The 22901-nt window shown below is 47.5% G+C and overlaps 1 protein-coding gene across 5 annotated transcripts in view; it reads left to right on the top strand.

The window, feature by feature from the left end:
- LOC137428362 (protein kinase C alpha type-like) overlaps positions 1–22901 on the top strand; it is a 550957-nt gene that overhangs the window by 331937 nt on the left and 196119 nt on the right. For all 5 annotated transcript variants that reach the window (XM_078778901.1, XM_078778902.1, XM_078778898.1 and 2 more), the window contains exon 4: positions 15016–15127. In XM_078778901.1, coding sequence (XP_078635027.1) covers positions 15016–15127 — 112 coding nt within the window. The remainder of the gene's footprint in view (positions 1–15015; positions 15128–22901) is intronic.

Below are 22901 nucleotides of genomic sequence, written 5' to 3'. Positions count from 1 at the left end.
TGCAAACACACTCTCTGTACCTCACACAATAAGTGTCAACACCGTCTTGAGGCATCTCAGGAATGCAGGGATTCATTCTTGCTTGCAGTGGTCAAATCAGCTAGTCTGATGGACATGGAGGCAATGGGCAAGTGCTTTTTAGTCCTTCAGTGCAGTGAATGATATTCTCCAGCCAGTGTCCAAGAAACCACAAATTTTGGTCATTGAAGCGTTATGATGTGGGCGGGCATTGCTGAAATATTTTGCACCAAATTGATCCGTATCCATGGCAACCTGACAGCAGATCGATACATTAATGACATCTCACGGTAACGTGCGTTGCCTTCCCTTCAACAACATGGTCCAAGAAAATCATCGTTATGCACGATAATGCTCCTGCTCACAGGGCCATTCAAACAAGAAACGTTCTTGTCCATGCCAACGTTAATGTCTTGAATCCCTTGCCTGCCATCTCAAAACATTCAAATCCTATTGAACATCTCTGGGATAGCATTGATTGCCTTTTTCGAACCTTCCATCGATGAGCCGGAACAGGAGCTAATTGAGGCATGGAATGCCATTTCCCAGGGTCACATTTGAGTGTTGATAGAGGCAATGTGACGAAGGTGCAACGCAGTGATTGCTGCCGAAGGTGGACATATACGGTATTGATATTGTAAATTTAAATTTTGCAATTTTGCAAATTTTGCCAATTTGCAAATTTAAAGTTCAAATGAACCAGACAGCTCAAAGGTAAGACTCGCACTTGGGTCATACTGGAGTCACAAAATTTTGCGACTTTACTCGGACTTGACGAAATTGACTTGAGACTTTGACTTGGAACTTGGTGTCTGGGGACATGTGACTTCCTTGCTACTTACATGCGACTTGAGTTTATAATTATAAATGACTTGTTCACAATATTCGGAAAATAATCTTTGAATAAACATCAAATTTAACGGCGTTTAGACTAAGTTTATATAGTCTAGGTTTTATACCTCTCCCCCCCCACCCCCCCCCCCCGCCCCATCCCACGCCTCCTGCCCCCAAGCCCTCTCCCTCCCACACTTCTCCCTGCTCTCAAATGTTGTGGTTGTGTGCTTCCCCTTCTCTCCCCATCTTGTCTTCCGCTCCCTCTTTTTGTATATTTTGTTTGTCTGGTTGATTTGTTTGTGAAATAAATGTTAGCTCTTTCACGAGCCTCGATTCAATATACAAAAAAAAAAAAAAAAAAAAAAAAAATGGAATGAGGTTAAAGGGAGTGTCAACTCTCCAGACAGCACAGAGCACACTTTGTCCAAGTGGCAAGCAGCAGTATTACCAACCCAGGAAGCACAACTTTATTCAAACCATGTCAGCGACATTCGTGTCGAATCAGGGAAACTTTGCCCCATGCACGTCCGACCCGATAAAATGATTTTGTGTTGATTTTAATGTCATTTGACTTGGATTATTTAAGCTTGATATTTCTCTCTATTTATTATCAATATTGTTGCGAATATGGAATTTGGCCTCCATATCCGCTTGTAAATATTCCCCTATTTTCTCCGATACTCCCCAACTCTCCCTTACCCCATTCCCTAGTCCCATTGTCTGTAAACAACACCCATTAGAGCCGATCTTCCCCTTCATCCCCCCATTAAATGTCGTGCCCAGGTCCCCCGCACCACACGTAGACAACTTTCGGACATCTTCCTAGTTATTCTTAGTCTATGTCAGTTAAGGCCTCGTTTCCATTAATTATGACTCTTCGTTGCACCAGAATGTGATGATATGGCACCAGTAGGAGTTTAGGACCTTCCCATACCTCCCCGCATCTCTTCCCATCATCTCAAGCTCCAACAACAACCACAACAACAGCGGCTTTGCGTCCTCACTCCGGCTCGGTTGGCCGCCATTGAACATGTGCTCGACGGGGTTACCCAGAAGGGGGCTCCCTGTCGGCCCCTCGTCAAGGGCGGAGCCGGTAACCCCCGCACCCAATGAGAAGCCATGGGCCGATGCCATATGGGGCGGAGCTAACGAGCGAGGGCGTGACTCCCCGCCGGATATACGCGGCCCCGCGCCGGACGTGACGTTAGAGATGCGCCCCGAGCTTGGAAGGACAAGACGCCACCCTCCCGAGCGCTGAGCGACCTCCCCGGCATCTCCACCAAAGTCGCGACCCACGAGCGCTGAGCGACCTCCCCGCATCTGCTGGACACCAACGTACGCGATTCTGTCCCTGAGCCAGGTGCACCTGAGCCATCGACTGCCGCTTTCCTGGCCATCAAACCCCGTGTGAGTGAGCCTTGTCCCGTTTATCTGTGGTCTGTCTAGGGTTAATATAAGAGTGTGTTTAAGTGCCCACCTTCCTATGTTTCCCTCTTGTCCTTGTAATCTAACCTTTTCCGCCTTAATATAACCTCCTCCGGAGGTCTTGAGAACTGAACCCCTGCTGTCGTATTGTGTCATTGTAATCCAGCCGGGTGTCTTCTTTTCCTTATTGAGCCAGCATAGCGCGGCTTCGTCGACGTTCGAGTACAATCGGGTAACTTGTACGGATACGGCGGCCATCCCGCTCGGCCCACCATACCATCAAAGTCGTATCTGTAACAATTGGTGTCGAGGAGTGGAATTCGAACCCGGGACTAAATTAGTTAGGCCCAAATTTTGGGAGGGAAAATCGATTCGGAGCGCGTTTCCCGCGCGAAATTATAACGGCGAAATTTCAATTTGTTTTACGAAAATAAAAAACTCGAATTTTGAAAGTCGCGCTATGGCGGGTCAAGACGGCTGGGGTCCGGTAGGGGAGAGTGAAGCAGGGTCGGTCCAGGACCAAATTGAGACACGTGAGGAGAGCGAAACAGCGGGGGTAGCAGACGCGCGAAACGGCGCCTCGCACATAGCTACGGCGGCCGCACCCGCTGCACAAGTGGGAGGGATGGCCCAGATGCAGGTCCTCATGGAGCAATTTATGGCGCAAATGCAGGCGTCCCTCAAACTGCAGAGTAACCAATTGGGGGTAATGGGAAACCAAATGGGGGTAATGAGGGACGAAGCGAGGGCTCAGAGTGAGCAAATGGGGGTAATGAGGGACGAAGCGAGGGGTACCAGTGAGGGATTAGACAATAATTTTAAGGGATTAGACAATAATTTTAAGGGATTAGACATGAAATTTGGGAAATTAGACGATAGATTAGGGGAAATACAGGAGGGGTTAACGGGGGTAGAAAACAGAATGGCCGCTCAAGAGAATCAAATGGAAGGGATGCAAAAAGGGTTAGAGGGGTTAGAAAACACCATGGAAGGCAAATTGAGGGACATGAGGGACCAAGCGGAAAGGGAAGTTAACCAAATGGGGCAGCAGATAGAGGGGGTCAGAATGGGGGTAGAAACCAAACTGGATGCTCACAGGGAGGAAATGGAGCAGATGAGGGTGGCATCTGGGCAGGAGATGCAAGTGATGGGAGAGGAGATCAGAAGAGGAGTGAGTGAGGAGGTCGGAGGAGTGCGCGAGGAGGTGAGGCACTGTAAGGAGCGCATGGAGAAAGAGGTGAGAAAGGGGACTGTAAAATTGCAAGGTGGTATAGAGGAGTTGACGCTGGGAGTAGAACAACTGACAGTGGGACAAAAGGAGTTGGGGGACCAGGTAAAGAAGAACACAGCGGTAATAGAGGGTTTAAAATCGACACAGAAGGAGATGAAAAAGGACGTAGGGGTAATTAAAAAAGAGTGTCAGACGGTACATGAGGACCTGACGAGGAAAATGGACAAGGTGGTAGAGGTAATGGAGGTTAAAGAGCGGGAGGTGCGGGAGCACATAGAAAAAAATAAAGTGGAGTTAGAGGAAGAACTTAAAGGGGCGCACGAAGAGATGAAGGAGATGAAGCAAAAATTAGAAGAAGTGGAAGAAGGGGTGAGCGAAATTAAAAAGCGACGGAGAGAGGATAAGAAAGAGATAAAAGAGGAGGTAAAAGAATTGGTCCAAAGTCTGTGTTTGGATCGTGATGATGTGCTCATTAACCGGATGAGGGATTCGCAGGTGATGGAGGAGAAGCGAAGAGGAAGAGGACCCGGTGTAAGTGGTGACCAATATGGTCGTGCGTATGATGCGCCAGGGGATTTAAGAAGCTTGGGGGTCGAGATAGACCCGGGTGTTCGTGAGAGGCCGTTGGTGAAGTGTGCGACAGGTCTGGTGTGCGAAAGAGGAGGTGTGCGAGAAAGTCCGACTCTGGGGTGTGTGAGGAAAAAGTGCGTGCCAAGGAGTGAGGGTGCTGGCGAGAGTGAGTCGGTCGTAGCGCGTGTGCGAGGGAGCACATGGAAGCGTGGTGTGGTGAGTGTTACAGAGGGTGTGACGGGAGAGTGTGCGCGAGAAAGGTGTGTGACGGACAGGTGCATGAGGAAAGAGTGCGCTGTCAGAAGTAAGGAAGAGTGTCCACCTGTGGTGAGTGTTACAGAGGGTGTAACGGGAGAGTGTGCGCGAGAAAGGTGTGTGACGGACAGGTGCATGGGGAAAGAGTGCGCTGTCAGAAGTAAGGAAGAGTGTCCACCTGTGGTGAGTGTTACAGAGGGTGTAACGGGAGAGTGTGCGCGAGAAAGGTGTGTGACGGACAGGTGCATGAGGAAAGAGTGCGCTGTCAAGAGTAAGGGTGAGTGCGCTGTCAGGAATGGAGGTGAAAGTAGTGAGAGTGACATGGAGCGTGAGTTAGTTGTGACAGGTGAGCGAGGATGTACACCTGGGATGGAAGGATGCACACCTGGAATGGTAGAGCGTGAGTGGGAATGCACGCTGGAATTGGTGGTGAGGCACGTGGTTGGGTGTGCGAATGAGGGCACACCTGTGATTGTCACAGAGGAGGTGACCGAGGAGGGGGTGCGAAGCGGTGTATTGGTGAGGTGTGCGACCAACGAATGTGTGCCAAAGTGTTCGGTGGTCAGGTGTGTGACCAAGGCTGTGAGTGGAATGAGTGTACCTGGGTGTGTAAGGAAAGGTACGAGGAGCATGGGCACGGCTGGATGTGTGAGCAAGGAACGGGCTGCGGGGTGTAAGCATGCAGGTGAAGCATCGACATTAAACGGGTTAGAGGTTAGGTCGACTTTTAGCCGAATCGGGCCCTCGGTGCGTGCTGGGCCTCGCTTTGAACGGCCGCGTCCGTGCTCCACTAGGCGGAGCGGGCGGCCCGATAGAAAGGGTCGTCATGGCGACCACTTTTTGTTGAGGCATTCCGGCAGGTCGAGATCGGGACATTGGATGGCTCCACGCCGAGGTGATGCGTGGGATCTCGGCCCGGGTAAGCCCCCGTCCCTGCACCGAGTGCCGGACGCATCCAGCCGCTGGCACAAAACAACCAGCATCCATTGCTTGGCTTTACGAAGCCGGGCTTTGGACAGGAATTGGCGCACCGAGAGGCAGTAGTGAGTAGACTGGGTGATGAGGTTAGTGTTTTGGACCCAAAATTAGAGAAAAGCAAAATTTGATGATTGGCAGAGGATTGGCAGAGTGATGATTGGTAATGGTACAGTGATTGGCAGATGATTGGCAAATTTTTGATTTGTTGAAATTTGATGTGCAAAATTGGTAGTGAGAGACCCCCGATGTGGTGGGATGGCATCCCTGCCACCCTTCCCCTGAGGTGGGGCAAATGCGCTATAGATTATGGGGTGTATGGCAGTGAAAACTAGCCCGGGTGGGTTAGGTTATATTGATAGGGCTCTAGAGAAGATGACCTTAGGTGACGTTAAGTTTAGTTAGTGACTGATACCTGTAGTGGGGACGCAGGTAGATTAGTATGGATGATAATGACGAGGGAGCGCAATAGTTTAAAGGGACGACTGGGAAGCGCAAGTTTCAGAAGGGAGTAGTTAGCTGAGATGATGCCGTGTGTGTGAGAATTGAACAGGTGTGATTGCACAGGTGTGCAACTGGACAGGTGTGTGGAGCAGTGTATGAGTAGTGAGTGTGTGGATCAGCGCGAATGCGCTTGGGGAGAGAAGGGTGCAGGTGGCACCAGGTGTGAGAGCACAGGTGTGCAGGTACAGGTGTGTGGAGAGAGTTGGAGTAAGTGGTATGGAGTGGTGTGCGTGGTGCGAAGGTGTGGATGGGGGAAGAGTGGACCCCTTTCACGAGTACCCGGGGCGGGTAGTGTAAGTGTTAGGTAGAGGGTACAGGTAAATTGTGGATGGATATTGGCATTTGTGGTGCGGTTGCAGAATGGTGTTGTGGATGGGTGCATTAGTGTTGTGGAAATGGCTGGGCGTGTAGCCTGTTAGTGTGTGTAGTTGGTTGGGCACTCCACCACTGTGAGGATGTCGGCCAGGTGAGGCCGCAGGTGGGCTCTGGGAGCCGGTAGTTGTGAGTGGGTGCCTGAGGATCCCGGGTGTGGATCGGGTAGCCCAGTGCCAGAGAGGGCACCGAGTGGGGAGAGCGCCAGAGGGCCTGCCCCAGTTAGTTAGGTTAGGGTAAGGAGCAGGTAAGCTCGGAGGCAACTGCAGTGGTGGAGGGGTGCAGGTGGGTAGACCCACTGGGAGAGGTACACGCCACAGCCCAGAAATTGTACGAGGGCACCGGGAGATGAATCGGGGGAGTGAGACCCCAAATTGAAGAGCACCACAGTTTGGCCAATGGGAATTGGTTTTTAGAACCCATAGTGTAAGAGGGCCAATGGGTTGGCCGGAGAAAGACCCCGGGTAGTGTAAAGTTGTTAAAGTCATTTAGGAAATAGTTAGGATTGATGAACCTGTCGCACCATACGCAGCCACTTACCTGTGGTGATGATGATGACTCCACACCTGTGTTTTCTTTGTTTTGTTGCAGGAGATGAATCGCTGTGTGGATTTGTGAGACGCATCACGACGTGGATGAGACATTGGGGTGATTCCATCTCTCCCTCCTTAGGAGGGACTGATGATGAGTTGGAGATGGCAAATTATGATGTTGAGTTGGAGATGGCAAATTTTGATGAGAGTTGAAAATGGCAAATTTGATTGGTTAGGAGGGAGAGAAGACGAATTTGGTTTATGGGAGGAACGGGGAAGACAGTAGGGATGTTTGTTGATTTGTAAAGTAGATGTTTATGGGTAGTGTTGTGTTTTGTTGATACAGTAAGGGGTAAGGGAGGGGCCATGTAGGTTACCTGGTGGGGGGGGCGTACGGTAGGAACGTACCTGTCTCACCTGGTTCCCATGTGCCCCCAGTGTGCATCACCTTGCATTGCGTGCACTTTTGCGCCCTTACCACCTTGCTCACTTGTCTTGTTTTTGTCTCCCACCTCCGAGGATCTGGCTTTGGGGTAGAGAGAGAGGAGAGAGAGGTGCTGGCGACGCAGTTGTGGGCCTGCACTTTCGCTGTTCGCTGCCTGGATCGGTACACCATATGGACCGCAATGTTTGTGGCCACCCACAATGGACCGCAGTTCGTTTGCGGCCAAGCACCACCCGGGGATGGACCTATGGGTCAACGTGGCACCTATGCCATACAGGTGAACCACTTTTAGTTAACCACCAAGTGCACCACAAGAAGAGCAAGAGACACCTGCAGGGTTAGGGGTTGTTGAAGTTATTTTTATTCCAATGAACAATGGTGACTGCACCGATTGGTGGTGGGGTGGTGCTTTTGATGCTGGGACAGGGTGCTCTGCACGTTATTAAAGGCCGTCGGCCACAGAGCACTCGTGGGTTGGTGTATCGATGTTGGCAAGCGCGCTCTCTCTATGCATAACATCTGCATGTGTTCCTCCAAAGACAGGTCCTGGATCGTAGTGTAAATATCAGCGTAGTCTTGTAAATAATGCTCCCTACCGGCTGTATGTTTAGTTTGAGAATTCTTTCCGGATTCGGTTATCCTGTGGGTGTGTTTCTGTGAGGAGAAGGGTGCAACGTCGCAGGGGGACATATTTACTCATTTGTGAATATCTGTAAAACTGTCGCACTCAGGGTAGAGTTAATAGTAGAGGGAACTACATTGCGTGCCACACTAAAGTAGGTAAAAATTTATCGGGTCGGGACGCCCCGAGGGTAGAGAAGGGTGCAATGTTGCGAATATGGAATTTGGCCTCCATATCCGCTTGTAAATATTCCCCTATTTTCTCCGATACTCCCCAACTCTCCCTTACCCCATTCCCTAGTCCCATTGTCTGTAAACAACACCCATTAGAGCCGATCTTCCCCTTCATCCCCCCATTAAATGTCGTGCCCAGGTCCCCCGCACCACACGTAGACAACTTTCGGACATCTTCCTAGTTATTCTTAGTCTATGTCAGTTAAGGCCTCGTTTCCATTAATTATGACTCTTCGTTGCACCAGAATGTGATGATATGGCACCAGTAGGAGTTTAGGACCTTCCCATACCTCCCCGCATCTCTTCCCATCATCTCAAGCTCCAACAACAACCACAACAACAGCGGCTTTGCGTCCTCACTCCGGCTCGGTTGGCCGCCATTGAACATGTGCTCGACGGGGTTACCCAGAAGGGGGCTCCCTGTCGGCCCCTCGTCAAGGGCGGAGCCGGTAACCCCCGCACCCAATGAGAAGCCATGGGCCGATGCCATATGGGGCGGAGCTAACGAGCGAGGGCGTGACTCCCCGCCGGATATACGCGGCCCCGCGCCGGACGTGACGTTAGAGATGCGCCCCGAGCTTGGAAGGACAAGACGCCACCCTCCCGAGCGCTGAGCGACCTCCCCGGCATCTCCACCAAAGTCGCGACCCACGAGCGCTGAGCGACCTCCCCGCATCTGCTGGACACCAACGTACGCGATTCTGTCCCTGAGCCAGGTGCACCTGAGCCATCGACTGCCGCTTTCCTGGCCATCAAACCCCGTGTGAGTGAGCCTTGTCCCGTTTATCTGTGGTCTGTCTAGGGTTAATATAAGAGTGTGTTTAAGTGCCCACCTTCCTATGTTTCCCTCTTGTCCTTGTAATCTAACCTTTTCCGCCTTAATATAACCTCCTCCGGAGGTCTTGAGAACTGAACCCCTGCTGTCGTATTGTGTCATTGTAATCCAGCCGGGTGTCTTCTTTTCCTTATTGAGCCAGCATAGCGCGGCTTCGTCGACGTTCGAGTACAATCGGGTAACTTGTACGGATACGGCGGCCATCCCGCTCGGCCCACCATACCATCAAAGTCGTATCTGTAACAATATATTGATAAATATCAATATTATTGATATTTATCTCTGCTCACTTTCACTCCTTCATTCCTCTTTACTCTTGCGTCTGGAACAAACTCCCTCACTCTCTTCAATCCCTCTCATCCCTCCAGGTCTTTAAAACAGCTGTTCACCACCATCTCTTGTCTTCCCCCATCCAAAACCTTGATCTCTTCTACCCCCATTAATTCACCCCAGATCCACTTTTTTTTGAAATCCCGACTTCTTTCTTTACTCCTAGCAGTGTGTATGTGTTTTATACCTCTCCCACCCCCCTTCCCATGCCTCCTCCCCCCAAGTCCTCTCCCTCCCACAGATCTCCCGATGTCCCTGTTCTCTGCTGTTGTACTTGTGTGCTTCCCTCTCTCTCCCCATCTTGTCTCCCGCTCCCTTTATTATGTTTTGTGTGTCGTTTTTTTTTTGTGATTTGATTTTTTGTGATTGTGATTTTTTGTGATACAAGTTCGTCTTTTATTTATTTATTTATATATATATATATATTCGATTATATGAACTCCCACCCTCTTTCTGCTTCCACAGTGTCCTGCCCCTTCCTAATTCCCTAGCGTTCCATCCCCTTCTTGATTCTCCACCTTCTTTCCTGGTTATATCTTTCCTTTTAACGTCTATATTAAATATACAAGTAAACTAGAACGGTGTTCGTTAGAGCGCATACCTCTACCAGGCTGAAGATTTCGTTTTGTATCCACTGATCGGACAGATCTGGATTCGGAACTAAACCAAACTCATCTACTCATTTTGCCACAATCATAATCGGTAACTTTTTGAGATATCCTGCTATATATCGTTTTTTGCCCGATCTCTCAATGGTGAAGAATCACTTTTTTTAATTCTCGTTTCCGGATCCAGATTTTCATCAAAATCGAATAATTTTGTTCTCGTCACACACCCAACCTCTCCACGAAATTTCGTCCCAATCTGTCTAAAACGTTTTGAGATATCCTGTTCACAAACAAACAGACAGACAAACATTCAGGGATGAAAACATAACCTCCATCCATTTTCGGTGGTGGAGGTAATTATTAAATCTCCTTTCCCATTCCACATTGAATGCTTTGATTCTACGTGTAAACTATTTAAACATAAACTGAAGTTACTGACTATTCTCATACATATGTTCAAGTTGGTACTGCAATGGAAAACCAAATACTGCATTGCAGTCATCAGAAGGAACCAGAAGAAGTAAAGAGCAAAGATGGAGTCATCAGGAGGAACCTGGATAAGATTCGGGTTTTAGCCGCTACTCCTCTACCCTCAAACCCATCCAGGCGCAGCCAAGTTCACAGTCCATTCAATGTTGGCGATCTGCCAGAGGTTTGTGTGGTACATGCCCATCCACTCGGGCGTTGCACTGACCCACATGGTCGGGAGTTTGAACTGCAAACATGTTCCCGTTCGAGGATGATCTTCAATCATTTTGTTGTGCAGAGACACAGCTCTTTCTCTCAGGTATCTTTCCAAGTATTATTGACTTATTTGATAACCGCTAAACCTGGTGTTGGCTTAGCGGTTAGGGTGCCGGCCTGGGATCCTAGGATCCTGGGTTCGAATCCCGATCGATCGCTGAATTAACGCCAGGGGGGTTGACTCAGCCTGTCATCCTTCCGAGGTCGGCAAATTGAGTACCAGCATGCTGGGATGAATGATACCGGTGTGTACCCTGGTTAGAATAGGTACACCGTATCCTTGCGCATCGTAAGAGGCGACTAAGGGTTGGCCCCAGGAAGGGTATCTGGCCATAAAAACATTGCCTCAAACAGGGAACCATGATTGTCATGGGGCCCGCAAGGATAACCCCTGCTCTAGCGGGGAAATGGCCTTAAAACGATCATTCATTCATTCATATTCATTATTTATAAGCGTTGTGATGCATTTCAGGTAACAATCCTTATCCCAGACACGAAATATATTTTATTTCGGCCCTAACTTGGCAGTTGACTGGGTTTCTGCCAGGGATGTTAACAAGTCACTTTAGCCAAGTCTCAAGTCACCGTAGCATTACCTCAACTTATGTCAAGTCCCACATTTACTTTGGAGTACAAGCTATCAAGGAATTAAGACACAGGGGTTCATTTACTGCAATATACACTACATGACCAAATGTATGTGGACACCCAAACATCACACATCTCATTCCAAAATCATGCGCATTAGTATGGAGTTGACCCCCTTTTGCTGCTAAAACAGCCTCCACTCTTCTGGGAATGCTTTCCACTAGATGTTGGAACATTGCTACGGGGATTTGCTTCCATTCAGCCACAAGAGCATTAGTGAGGTCGGGCACTGATGTTGGGCGATTAGGCCTGGCTCGCAGTCGGCATTCCAATTCATCCCAAATGTGTTTGATGGGGTTGAGGTCAGGGCTCTGTGCACGCCAGTCAAGTTCTTCCACAACAATCTCGACAAACCATTTCTCGAAGAACTTCGCTTTGTGCACGGGGGCATTGTCATGGTGAAACAGGAAAGGGCTTTCCCCAAACTGTTGCCACAAAGTTGGAAGCACACAATCGTCTAGAAAGTCATTGTATGCTGTTGCATCAAGATTTCCCTTCACTGGAACGAAGTGGTCCAGCTCGAACCATGAAAACAGGCCCCAAACTTTACAGTTGGCACAATGCTTTTGGGCAGGTAGCGTTCTCCTGGCATCCGCCAAACCCAGATTCGTCCGTCGGACTGCCAGATGGTGAAGCGTGATTCATCACTACAGAGAACGGGTTTCCACTGCTCCAGAGTCCAATGGCGGCGAGGAGCTTTACACCACTCCAGCCGACGCTTGGCATTGTGCATGGTGATCTTAGGCTTGTGTGCGGATGCTCGGCTATGGTATCCCATTTCATGAATCTCCCGATAAACAGTTGATGTGCTGATGCTGCTTCCAGAGGCAGTTTCGAACTCGGTAGTGAGTGTTACAACCGAGGACAGACGATTTTTACGCACTACGCCCTTCAGCACTCGGCGGTCCCGTTCTGTGAGCTTGTGTGGCCTACCACTTCGTGGCTGAGCTGTTGTTGCTCCAAGACGTTTCCACTTCACAATAACCGCACTTGTAGTTGACCGGGGCAGCACTAGCACGGCAGAATTTTGACGAAATGACTTGTTGGAAAGTTGGCATGCTATGACGGTGCCATGTTGAAAATCACTGAGCTCTTCATTACGGCCGTTCTACTGCCAATGTTTGTCTATGGAGATTGCATGGCTGTGTTTGATTATATATACCTGTCAGCAATAGGTGTGGCTGAAATAGCCGAATCCACTACTTACAAGGGGTGTCCACATACTTTTGAGCATGTAGTGTATGTTCTGAAAAGTTGTTTACCTCAAGTTTTTTATTTGTCAAAGTCATACAATGGACATTTTTTGCTTTATTCCCAGAAAAAATAAATTGATGTTAAATTTACTCATCATATCTGATGTGTTTGGATTGGTTGCTTCTAAACACCGATGGGAAGGACATATCTGGGGCTTGTGAATGTACCGTGTAAGTTTAAAATGATTATATTCACTATTAATCATGTTGGGAGGGTTGGAGCTGTCGGAGCTGAGTGGTTATTTAATTATTTTTGTTGTTGTTGTTCCGGGGCCACAAGTGTAGTTATACTACATTTTTGCATCTATTGCTAAAAGCTGAACCGTGTGTGTGCGTATGTGTACAATGTGTGCTCTCAATCAAGGATATTTCTCGTATTGTTTCTGGATTATGATATTTCTGGAGTTCGATTTGTATTCAGGAACAGAACAATTACGGCTAACCCCATTTGAAATTGCCACTCATTTAATGCTGAAAATTATGTTTAAGAGACTATTTGAATCACAGATTTTCGACTAACAACGGCAGGTTTAAGTTGCCCGACGAGCAGAAACGAGTTGGTGTTAAAACACACACACACACACACACACACACACACACACACACACACACACACACACACACACACACACACACACACACACACACACACACACACACACACACACACACACACACGCAAAAGGCCTCATTTGCATTCATTCTCCATTCCTGAACTTTAACTTAATGTACACTAAAAGTGCAAATGGTATATGTGTTAGCCGGTACACTCGGGCATACAAATTCACTCGGGGTTACCAACGGGAATAATTTCGCTGTCGAGTCGCAAAATTGAGGTTTTGGAATTTAATCAACACTTCGCAAAACAAAGTCACCGTCACACTACGGTAACTTTACAAAGCCAAATAGTTGAGAAATATACAAGAATAACAAAAAACGAAAGTAGGCAAAAGTAAAAGGCAAAAACAAAAGGTAAAAATGAAAAGTCAAAGGTAAAAGTAGGGATGGCCTGACGCAAAAGGAAGAGAAACAATCCCCGGGTCAAAACCAACCTGCCGGCATGCACATCAATCATCACGGGTGGAGAAAACTCAGATTTACTCACAAAAAACCCGTGCTGTATCTCATCATCACAAACCAACACTAATATCGTCTGAGAATCTCCACCTGGATCATCGTACACCATGTGCTCAGTCGTCGGATCCGAAACCATCCGGCCATTATGCGCAACATTCCGTCAATCAAACACGACACCGTGCTACTTTATACTGCATCATGTTTCTCAATGAATACTACGAGTATATTTACCGTTGGTCTGGCGTCACCCGCGCCCTACTGTACGAGCGTTCACAAAATCATGGCTGACACTCTTCACTCTCAAACGTGTCGCCCACAACCACAATCCCCCTCAGCTTACGTAACGTCTGCTCCCAATTCCTGTAGCCCATTAACTCTCGCGGGATGACGCTACTTTCCGGTGCGGATTATCGGTGTTTTTTTAACCACCCGATTGCATATGTGCCTGTTTTTTTTTTTTACTCTTTCTAGCATTTTACGTCATGCCGACTAAATTTCTTTCAGTTTAGTGTTAAACAGCAGTAGCGACTGTTTAAAAAGGTAATCACATGTGTCGCATAAACTCGTGGTTATGCGTTAGAGCGGTGTATTTTTTATAGCAGCGACGTCTTCAATGTTCAATTTTTTTTTCTAATAAAGACATATTCTGTCATTTTATAACCACCAAAGTGTGTATTAGGTTTCCCCGTTTAATTAAATGTATCGTTTGATACGTATAATGCTTTAAAACTGTTTTATTTTTTTATATATATTTTTTACCTCAGAAGAGATATCAACTCCATGCGATTTAATGTGATTTCTAATATTTTTTACTTCTCGTAGGCTTGCCCCACGTATGCCACAATAGGCTATTTATTAACGTTAACACAGCATTTGTTCAAGGAGGAAACACCCCTTGAGGAGAGGGGATATTATTAGTATTAATATTGTTTTGTAATAACATTAATATTGTGCTTTTGTCATTAGCGTTATTACTTAAATTGTTATTGCAAGCGGCCTTGGAAAAATGCCATGATGAAGCTATTTTAACACAGATATACACCTCAACACGGAGTTCACCCAAGACGGACAACCCCCTTTAGTAGGGGGGAAATTAAGTCACTAGAACCTCCATCGTGTGACCTTTAGTCCTTTAGTCAAGTTTGGTTGAGATTGGATAAGTAATGACTGAAGGTATCGCACTCAGGCAGTCAGACAGACAGACACCAAATTGCATAGTTTAGTATGATGTGTCGCTCATTGTCTATTTCTTCCATGGGAGTGACAGAGCAACTTGGAAAGAATAAAATATATTTCCTCGTTCATGCAAATACAATTGAACAGTCACCTTTTTGTAAGGATTTGCAGACAGGTGAAAGGTAATGCAGACCTATGGATACAGTCAATACTGTCCATACAACTCAGCTATTTCTTTCTGCCTTTTAATCACAGTCACGGTGGGTTGAGAGACTTGTGGGAATCTTCTTTTGGTTCCATTGGCTAATCGATGTGTTTTTGTTGCAGGATCCGCGGAGCAAGCATCGCTTCAAGGTCCATTCATATGGCAGTCCAACGTTCTGTGATCACTGTGGATCCTTGCTGTACGGCCTCATCCACCAGGGAATGAAGTGTGAAAGTAAGATAATGTCTACTACATCGGCGCCTATGCTGTTTGGTTGTTGCAATTATGAATGTGATGATAGGGCATGAAGGAAAGGAAATTGTTAATTTACCTGTCGATATACATTTGCTGAGTAATAGGTATGTTGATGCAGATAATTGCAGGGATAAATTGCCAATAATATTTGATCGACATTGGAAAAAACCCTTGCGCGTAAATTCATGATATTTTGAAAAACAATGGGAAAACCACATTTCCAAGCTGGCCTCCAAAGCCATTCGCCGACCGGGCATCCTCCGTCGTGCGAAGTTCTTCCTTGGCACACCTGAGCTTCTCCCCACAAACAAAGCTTTCATCTGCAGCTTGGAGTACTGCTCTCTCTTCTGGGCTGGTGCACCTGCCTCACACCTTGCTCTGTTTCATGCTGTAGAATCATTGGTATCGCCCGTGATTTAGTTGATTCTGAGAGCCTTTCACTTACTTACCGCAGGCAGGTTGGTGGTCTTTCTGTATTCTACCGACTCCTCTCCGGCCTTGCTCCCCCAGCTCTTTCTGTGCTCCGTCCCCCAATATTCCTGCAGGACGCACAAGATCTATCAGCAACCCTCTTATGGTGAAACTGCAAAAATCAAGACTCTCTATTCACCTTCACTCTTTCATTCCCCTTTTCTCCCGCCTCTGGAACAAACTCCTCCTACACTCTCTTCAATCCCTCTCCTTCCTCCAGGTCTTCAAAACAGCTGTTCACCACCATCTCTTATATCTTCCGCCATCCAAAACCTTGATCTTTTTTACTCCCACCACCCTTAATCCACCTCTTTCAAATTCCGTTTTCTTTCCTGAAGGTCCGAGTCGTGTCCATCTTGTTTCTTATGAGTACTCCGCCCCAGCCCTCTCCCTTCCACAAATCTCCCGATGCCTCTGTTTTATATTGTTGTTGTGCTTCCCTGTCTCTCCCCCTCTTGTCTATCGCTCCCTTCATTATATGTTCTTTGCGTTAGCTCTTACACGAGCCTCGACTTGGTATACAAAAAAAATAGTAAACAATTGAATTTGATTTGTTTTTGGTCTTCTTCGATTTTAATTATAAATTATATATCGGTTTACCAAAAAAAACCCATTAATGATCAACAATGTTTCAGCCACTTGTGCTTTAATTTATATAGATGGCGTTGGGGCAGCACTGCCTAATTTTTAAAATAATTTAATTTAATTTGCCCAACTTGAGTTGCCCGAAATCACTGAGGGCAGCAATGCCTGGGATCATTAATAGTCGTCTTTATTAGCGGGTTGGAGCAGTCTGTTGTATGTCTAACATACAATTTCTAAAAGCCTGTTGCAGTGTTTGAACTTGTCCAACCATAGTGTCTCGATTATGACTTCGCAATACCCCGTGCGATGTCATCACATTGTTCTGTGGACGGGTCCTAGGAAGGTGTACATCTGACGCATCATTCAGTCATTCCTGGGGATTTACTAATGGCAGATAATGTGGAATTCTTGCTATTGTGGTTTGTTTGTTTTTCATGAAAGGAGCGAGGCTTATGGAAAAGCAAGGCAGAACTGACAGTGTGACAACCGTCAAGAGAATGGACAAACAGGATAAGAGGAGAGGGAGGAAACTGGATTGCGCAAGTAAAATGGTTGAGTTAGGAACGGATACTGAGGGAAACAATATTATGAGTCAGAATTGAGGATGATAACAGATGGTGAATGATAAAACTGCTTGCTTGAAGTCCTGGAGGGAAGAGTGAGACAGAACAGGCTCTGGAAAGTGGTCCCATAGATGGGAGAAGTGAGGAATAATAGATTTGAGGTGTGCAGTCAGCCTGGATTATGGAGGTTTAACCAGGAGGGGGTTACTGGAAGAATGTGTTCATCCCGGAGTTGCAAGGGATGGTTGAGGGACTGGGAGAGAAGAGGTAGCCATGTTGCGGAATAGGCAGGATAAAACAGAGACTTCCGACCTGCCTGCAATATGAGAGCAAATGACCTTGAGCTTTCGTCTAATCATCGGAGATTCAAATAATTTTGAGAGCTTTCTATTCCACAGAATGCAGGAGAGACAGATGTGATGTGATAAAGAGGGGACATTATGTGGTGGATGCTGAAGATGGGGACACACAAAGGGGCGGGGATGAAGGACTTGGGTTTGTATATTTGGGAGAGAGGACTGACATGGAGGAATTTGACACCATAAAGAGACGTGAAGGGGATTTGATTGTCGTGAGCAGATAACCTCTGCATACTGGATGTCTCAAAATTTCCAAACTGGACATACGGAGATGAAGATCATGGGAAAGGTCAAAGGAGATTTGGTTGAAGGCACGGAGAATGGTGGTGCTGCACGTTCGGGAGGAGGATTGATGGACCAAGCGCTTTTGTGAGAGACATGTTTGTGAAATAAGGCTTGGAAAACTATTTTTTCTCTTGTGTTGTTGATCACTTTCCTGATTTTTGTTGATTCATTACCTGATGGTGAAGGTCGTTATTAGCATGGTGTGTCAGCACTAACATCAGCAATGATGGCTCATGGTGCATGAACTGACATCCTTCAGCACTGAAATCCGCAATGTTGTCTCATAGTGTGTGAACTGATTTTGTTGCCCCATGAGGCTTTCTGAGCTGGATTTTCAAATTTTCGAGTAAGTTTTTGGAACAAAATCAAGGGCATTGAGAGTTTGCAAGGCAATTGCGAACCAGAATTAATTTGCTATGATGGAGAAAGTACATAAAAGTCAATCTCGATGTGTGGAATATTGGTACAACGTGTCTGCATTGTCGAGACTACACAATGCAGGCAAAGTTTCCCCTCAGTAAAAGTAATCAGTGAGCCAATATTTAATGTCAATGAATGTATATTTTGCTCTTTTTTATAATGACATTTTCACCTTTATAAAACCTGTACTTCCTTTATTACGTTCAGAAAAAGCTGCATTTTTAATGGACTAATACATGCAATGAAAATTGTATAACTCATCTGGAACACCTTAACTCATTGTTATCCAAGGGGAGATGCTTTCAGATTGTGTTTATACATTTCAGCCATTTGATGAACATTTTTCAAAAAGCAATCAGATTCCTCCAGTGTGTGATAGCTCCCTGAAAGTAACCAACATCACTACTAATCAATAACATCAGTCTGACATCAACACTCATCATTATATCAACCTGATGTCACTACCAATCAATATCAGCCTCACATCACTACCCATCAATATCAGCCTGACATCACTACCCATCAATATCAGCATGACATCACTACCCATCAATATCAACCTGACATCACCACCCATCAACAACATCAGCCTGACATCACTACCCATCAATATCAACCTGACATCACTACCCATCAATATCAGCCTCACATCACTACCCATCAATATCAGCCTGACATCACTACCCATCAATATCAGCATGACATCACTACCCATCAATATCAACCTGACATCACCACCCATCAACAACATCAGCCTGACATCACTACCCAACAATAACATCAGCCTGACATCACTACTCAACAATAACATCAGCCTGACATCACTACCCATCAATATCAGCCTGACATCACTACCCATCAATATCAGCCTGACATCACTACCCATAAATATCAGCATGACATCACTACCCATCAATATCACCTGACATCACTACCCATCAATAACATCAGCCTGACATCACTTCCCATCAATATCAGTCTGACATCACCACCCATCAACAACATCAGCCTGACATCACTACTCAACAATAACATCAGCCTGACATCACTACCCAACAATAACATCAGCCTGACATCACTACCCATCATTAACATCAGCCTGACATCACTACTCAACAATAACATCAGCCTGACATCACTACCCAACAATAACATCAGCCTGACATCACCACCCATCATTAACATCAGCCTGACATCACTACTCAACCAAACAATAACATCAGCCTGACATCACTCCCCATCAATAACATCTCCCTGACATCACTACACATCAAAAACATCAGCCTGACATCACTACCTATCAATACCATGAGCCAGACATCACTACCCATTAACAACATCAGTCTGACATCACTACACATCAATAACATCAGTCTGACATCACTACCCATCAATAACATCAGCCTGACATCATTACCCATTATTAACATTAGCCTGACATCACTACACATCAATAACATCAGCCTGACATCATTACCCATTATTAACATTAGCCTGACATCACTACACATCAATAACATCAGACTGACATCATTACCCATTATTAACATTAGCCTGACATCACTACACATCAATAACATCAGACTGACATCACTACCCATCAATAACATCAGCCTGACATCATTACCCATTATTAACATTAGCCTGACATCACTACACATCAATAACATCAGACTGACATCATTACCCATTATTAACATTAGCCTGACATCACTACACATCAATAACATCAGTCTGACATCACTACCCATCAATAACATCAGCCTAACATCATTACCCATTATTAACATTAGCCTGACATCACTACACATCAATAACATCAGCCTGATATCACTACCCATTATTAACATTAGCCTGACATCACTACCCCTCAATAACATCAGACTGACATCATTACCCATTATGAACATTAGCCTGACATCAATACCCATTATTAACATTAGCCTGACTTCATTATCCATTATTAACATTAGCCTAACATCACTACCCATCAATAACATCAGCCTGACATCACTACCCATCAATATCAGCCTGACATCACCACCCATCAACAACATCAGCCTGATATCACTACCCAACAATAACATCAGCCTGATATCACTACTCAACCCAACAATAACATCAGCCTGACATCACTCCCCATCAATAACATCTCCCTGACATCACTACCCATCATAAACATCAGCCTGAAATCACTACCCATCAATACCATGAGCCGGACATCACTACCCATTAACAACATCAGTCTGACATCACTACCCATCAATTCCATCAGCCTGATATCACTACCCATTATTAACATAAGGATGACATCACTACCCATTATTAACATAAGGCTGACATCATTACCCGTTATTAACATTAGCCTGACATCACTACCCATCAATAACATTAGCCTGACATCACTACCCATTATTAACATTAGCCTGACATCATTACCCATTATTAACATTAGCCTGACATCATTACCCATCATTAACATTAGCCTGACATCACTACCCATCAATAACATCAGCCTGACATCACTACCCATCAATATCAGCCTGACATCACCACCCATCAACAACATCAGCCTGATATCACTACCCAACAATAACATCAGCCTGATATCACTACTCAACCCAACAATAACATCAGCCTGACATCACTCCCCATCAATAACATCTCCCTGACATCACTACCCATCAAAAACATCAGCCTGAAATCACTACCCATCAATACAATGAGCCGGACATCACTACCCATTAACAACATCAGTCTGACATCACTACCCATCAATTACATCAGCCTGATATCATTACCCATTATTAACATTAGCCTGACATCACTACCCATTATTAACATAAGGCTGACATCATTACCCATTATTAACATTAGCCTGACATCACTACCCATTATTAACATAAGGCTGACATCATTACCCATTATTAACATTAGCTTGACATCACTACCCATCAATAACATCAGCCTGACATCACTACCCATTATTAACATTAGCCTGACATCATTACCCATTATTAACATTAGCCTGACATCACTACCCATTATTAACATAAGGCTGACATCATTACCAATTATTAACATTAGCTTGACATCACTACCCATCAATATCATCAGCCTGATAGAACTACCCATCAACTAGAACGCCACTCAGTAGAGCGCATACTCCCGCCGTGGGTCAAGATGGAATAGTACGATTTCACAAAAGTTTGAGGGAGTAGTTCAGTGACAACACAAGACAAGACAAGACAACACAAGACAGACACTGCACAGATATATATTTAGAATATATAGAAGATAATGTTTAAAAAAAACAAGGCAATTTCACTTACATTTTCGGATTCAGCGTTCAAATCCATATAAGTGAGTGTATTTTGAGGCATGTGTTACTTCAAATAAAATTGTAACGCAGGGAAACGTTCGTTTCATTCCTTTAGGGATACAACATGTTAAAGCGCGGCGTTACGCGCGCTGCTTGCGAGCAAGGAGGAAGCGGACAAGCGGTAACTTATAAGCGTCTTTATTTCAGGAGCTCACTGTAACACCAACTTGCTCAGGGCTGCGCGCCCCGTGTATATCGTGAGGCCACGCCTCTCTCCTTGGCGTGGCCCATCCCCACTTGGTGTGCGGGGTGATGTCACCACGTCAGTGCTTTCGTGTCCGCCACACGTGCCCCCCCAGAATCCCCGCGCACCTGAAGGGTCAGTTTGCGGGGCAAACGGATGACCCGGCTGAAGCGCCCCCTGGCGACTGGCGGCGTCTGGGATGCAGGGATGCCATCTGGGATGCCTCCGGCTGCAGGACCGGGGGGCGGCGGGGCTGGGCGGTGCCGGGGGTCCGCCCGCAGGGGGGCGGCCCCGAAGCGGGGGTCGGGCCACTGGCGGTGGATGGTCCACGTCGAGGTGGGCCGGCTTGAGGCGGTCTACAGAAACACGGTCAGGAGTACCGCCGATGTCCAGGGTGAAGTGCTTCGCCCCGGTCTCCAGCACGCGGAAAGGCCCGTCGTACGGGGGCCGCAGTGGTGTCCGGTGGGCATCGTGGCAGACGAAGACGTACTCCGCCGTGCGAAGCTCCGGAGCGACGTGCGTCGGTGGGTGCCCGTGGCATGCCGTTGGCACCGGGGCGAACCTCTGGGCGGTCTCTTGCAGAGCGGAGCGCTGCTGTGCCGCGGACCATGGTGCCGTGGAGTCGGGGAGGAACTCGCCCGGCACCCGCAGCGGTTGCCCGAAGACCAACTCCACCGCGGATGCGCGCAGGTCCTCCTTGGGCACCGTCCGGAGGTCCAGCAGGACCCAGGGGAGCCTGTCGACCCAGCCGCCATCGCGGAGGGTGGCCCGGAGCGCGGCCTTCAATGAGCGGTGAAATCGCTCACACAGGCCGTTAGCCTGGGGGTGGTAGGCCGTGGTTCGGTGCAGCCGGACCCCGAGCCCCTGCGCGACCGCCCCCCAGAGCTCCGAGGTGAACTGGGGGCCGCGGTCGGACGAGATGTCTGAGGGGGCACCGAACCGGGCGACCCAGGTGGCGATGAAAGCCTGCGCGACATCGGCCGCCGTCGTCGACGCCAAGGGCACGGCCTCCGGCCACCGGGTGGTGCGGTCCACCATGGTGAGGACGTGGGTGAAACCCCGCGAGGGGGGCAGAGGTCCCACCAGGTCCACGTGGACGTGGTCAAACTGGCGTTCCGGCACCGTGAACGGGGCCAACGGGGCCTGGGTGTGCTGGTGCACCTTGGCGCGCTGGCACGCGAGGCACGTCCTGGCCCAGCCGCGGACGGCCTTCCGGAGGCCATGCCAGACGAACTTGTCGGCGATCAACCTTTAGGAGGCCCTCGCGCCCGGGTGGGACAGGCCGTGGATGGCGTCAAACACCTGGCGCTGCCAGCCCGCGGGCACGATGGGGCGAGGACGCCCGAGGGAGACGTCGCACAAGAGGGCCGCGCCCGCGCCGTCGAACGGTACCTCGGTGACGCGGAGGCCCGTGACGGCGGTCCGCAAGGCCTGGACGTCGGGGTCAGTGGCCTGGTCCGCTGCCATCCGGGCATAGTCGATGCCGAGGTGGACTGCGTGGGCG

This window comes from Myxine glutinosa, chromosome 5 (assembly GCF_964187855.1).
Source record: "Myxine glutinosa chromosome 5, kmMyxGlut1.1, whole genome shotgun sequence".
Lineage (NCBI taxonomy): Eukaryota > Metazoa > Chordata > Myxini > Myxiniformes > Myxinidae > Myxine > Myxine glutinosa.
The sequence above is the reverse complement of the archived record's forward strand: the minus strand, read 5'-3'. Positions and strand labels throughout refer to the sequence as shown.